General features: G+C 53.2%; 1 protein-coding gene across 1 annotated transcript; it reads right to left on the bottom strand.

The window, feature by feature from the left end:
- ANOM_008926 (beta-glucosidase H) lies at positions 1-2571 on the bottom strand (the record flags this gene model as incomplete). Its single annotated transcript, XM_015554182.1, has 2 exons — positions 1-2450; positions 2502-2571. The coding sequence occupies 2 exons, from the start codon at positions 2569-2571 to the stop codon at positions 1-3; spliced, it is 2520 nt and encodes an 839-aa protein (XP_015403761.1).
- Positions 2572-3774: the final 1203 nt, after the last annotated feature.

Raw genomic sequence — 3774 nt, 5'->3', positions numbered from 1 at the left:
TCACAGACCCAGCCAGTAGCGAGTCTTCTCGACCTGGAAGGATGACTTGAGAACACCCTCGCCAGTACCAGTCACAAGAACCTCATACTCGCCCTTCTCGGACGCCCATTTGTTGCGCATCTCGTCGAACCAGCTGGTCGCCAGCTTCTTCTCCACGACGATCTCGACCTTCTTCTGCTCACCGGGCTGCAGGAAGACCTTAGTGAAGCCCTTGAGCTCGCGGACTGGGCGGTTCACTTCGGTTGCCGGAGGCGCGACCCAGAGCTGGACGATCTCGGCACCGGCGACCTTGCCGGTATTGGTCACCGTGACGGTTGCGGTGATGGGCTCGCCGCTTTCTTCGTATTGGGCCTTCTCGGGGGTGGTGGTGAGGGTCAGGTCGGAGCGGGTGAACGTCGTGTAGGAGAGACCGTGGCCGAAGGGGAAGAGAGGGGCCAGGTCGGTCTTCTCGTAGTAGCGGTATCCGACGTAGACATCCTCGCCGTACAGGACACGGCCGCGCTCGGAACGGAAGTTGACATAGCTGGGGTTGTCCTGCAGGCGCACGGGGAAAGTGATCGGCAGCTTGCCGGAGGGGTTGACGTCGCCGTAGAGCACGTCCGCGATGCCGTTGCCACACTCGTTCCCGCCGAACCAGGCGTGCAAGAGCGCCTTGGTCTTGTTGGCCCATGGCATGGTCACCGGGGTGCCGCTCTGGATCACCACAACCGCGTTCGGGTTGACCTCCAGCACGCGCGAGATCATTTCGTCGCTGCCGGGGGGCAGGTCCATGTGGTCGCGGTCGTAGCCCTCGGTTTCCCACTCGCTGGTCAGACCGGCGAAGATGACCACCTGTTCGGCCTCGGAGGCGAGCTTGATGGCGTTGGAGATGAGCTCTTCCTGGCCGACGCGACGGCTGGCCCCAAAGCGGAAGCCACCAGGTCCAAAGATTACCACCCCGCGAGTGTCGAGGTCGGAGGTAGGTGCTGTGCCGAACTGGAAGAGGACCTTGTATGTTTGGCCCGCCTTGAGTTCCTTCGAGCCCTTCTCTTCGACGGTAGCAGAGCCGAAGAAAGCAGAGCCCTGGCGTTGGTTCTTGGTGTTGTCCACGACGAGCTCGCCGTCGATGAACAGTTGACCGGTACCAACGACAGTGACGCCGAAATCGTAGACGCCGTCTTCCTCGGGGGTAAAGAGACCCTCCATGTCGACGTAGTAAGTGAAAGACTTGATCTTGGGGTTGACGTAGTCCATGAGGAAACCGCTCGACGAGACCAGGTGCAGCTCTTCGATAAGTTCGCGGTTAGATTCGGAAGGGTGTTCGTTGTACACCTTGAATGTGAAGCCAGTCTTGCCGTCGGCCGTCTTCAACAAGGGTCCAAGGAGAGGAAGGTCCTTGTGCGAGTAGGCGCCTTGAGCGTACTTAACCTCACCCTTGCTCTGAGCCGAGACACCCTCGAACGGGGTGACAGTGTAATACGCATCCAAAGACGCGGAGCCACCGCCGCAGTACGCCGCAACCTTGGAGTTAGGACCAATAACCAGAATAGACTTGTCCTTTTTCAGAGGCAAAATGTTCTCCTCGTTCTTCATGAGAACGACGGACTCCGCCGCAGCACGGCGGAGGAGAGCCTGATCCTGTGGTCGGTTGAGAGCCTTCTCTGGGGCATTCTCCGGAATGTTCAAGCCATCCACATAGTTAACCAGATTCAACACATTGCGGACACGCTCATCCATGACGAACTCAGGGACCTTGTTGGAGGAAACGGCATGCGCCAGGGCAGTTCCACGCCAGCGTGTCTTGCCCGGCATCTCTAGATCCAAACCAGCGTTGATTGCGTCACTGGTAGTGTACGTACCGAACCAATCACTCATAACCAATCCATCCCATCCCCACTCCTTCCGCAAGATATCTGTGATGATGTCCTTATTCTCACTAACATGAGTCCCATTCACCTTGTTATAAGCCGTCATGACACAAGCCGTTCTGCAAATTCTCATAGCCAACTGGAACGGCAACAGATAAATCTCGCGCAGGGCTCGCTGCGTAACAATGCTATCAACAGCCATCCGTTGATGTTCCTGATCATTGCACACAAAGTGCTTCAGGGTCGCCGCAACGCCCTTCTCCTGGATACCCTTGGAGAAGTGACCGGCCAGGTGTCCCGAGAGCACACCGTCCTCGGCAAAGGACTCGAACCCACGGCCTCCGAGCGGAGACCGTTGGGTGTTGATCGTAGGACCCAAAATGATATGTGAGCCCTTGGCGATGGACTCCTCGCCCATCAATTGACCAACTTCATGGAGCAGCTCAGTGTCCCAAGTTGCGCCCAGTGCCGTAGCACAAGGGAAACATGCGGCTGGGACGCCATTGAAGAAGCGAGTTCCGCGCACGCCGTTGGGGCCATCGGACATGCGGAGAGTTGGGATGTTGAGGCGAGGCACAGAGGCTGTATGCCAGAAGTCGATTCCTGGGGGTTGTTAGTATATACTTGTCTTGCGATCGTGGGGTTTTGACTTACCGGCCGTTAAGGCGACTTTCTCCCCTAAGGTGAGTTCTTCGATGGTTTTTTCCACATCTAGACGAGGCATTTTGAATGTACAGTGTGGGAATATCTATGTTTCTTTTGATCAAGTGAAGATAAAGAAGAAGCAAAAACGACAGGAGGAAGTGGTAGGATTAAAATGATAACTATTCCGACAGAACCGATGCGTGGAATAGTTATAAAATCGATTATGGAGAGGTAGGAAGTACAGAGGATAGAGAAATAAGAGAAACAGATCACGAAACACTATGAGGCAGGCGAATATATATCCCAAGTACCTGCTCCACCATGGACCACTGGCAAGGCTGATTGACAATGCAGCCTGTTAGTAACAATCGAGAGTTTGGAGAGTTCGTCCCGAACTCCCCGCTTGATGTCGCAAGCACGGATCATCTATCCATTGGTGGATCTCGGTTAGAGGTCTTTCTTCCCTGGTTGGGATGAGATTCTGCGGTGACACGCAGAGGCTCTCATCGTAACCTTCTGACCGTGGACCCGAAACACGTAGCGATAAGAGTCGATTGCGAAGTATTGCCCATCACGGCGCGATGAAAAGGGAACGGGGAGACACCCGAAGTTTAGCCGGCGCGGAGTATCGGTCCGTCGTGCCTACACTGTCCTTTTCCTACCCTAAATACTCCACATAACTCAACTGGTTTCTCCGTTTATGTTGGCGATTAGTCACTAGACGGCTGGTTAATTTTCCCTTCCCGGAGAAATTGGCCCGAATAGAAGTGATAGAGTATCATCATCCTCTATCCTAGTACTTTTCAATGCAAAACGCTGATTGAGTATTCACCTGAACGTACATTAAAGGGGCGCTATACGCCGGCAGTTCTTATACATGAAACGTGTCAACATATTAAATGCAAGGATGAATTTTTCAAGTACTTCTTTAGATACATATTTGCGAATGCATCGCCGGGGGAAGAATGTAGAACTGGTTTAGACTTCGCCTAAGCTTTCACTTACTTTTCCACTTTCTCGTTATGGAGTTCGAAGGAAAAAGATATAGCCATGGTTGCTGTCGACAGTTTTGCGGAATACATGATTGATAATTTTTTCATGCCATGTACGTTGCTTGCTCTGTACGGAGTAGCAAAGTAGAACCTAGAAGTATTCTGGCATAAGCTGACCGCTAGTACTACAGTAAGAGCATCATTGTCTTTAAATCAGAATGCACCTACTGACACAAAAAGTCGTATTTCTAGCTTAAGAGAAAACTGCCTTAAACGCGGTCATCATCGCT

This window comes from Aspergillus nomiae (assembly GCF_001204775.2).
Source record: "Aspergillus nomiae NRRL 13137 chromosome Unknown contig00312, whole genome shotgun sequence".
NCBI lineage: Eukaryota > Fungi > Ascomycota > Eurotiomycetes > Eurotiales > Aspergillaceae > Aspergillus > Aspergillus nomiae.
The sequence above is the reverse complement of the archived record's forward strand: the minus strand, read 5'-3'. Positions and strand labels throughout refer to the sequence as shown.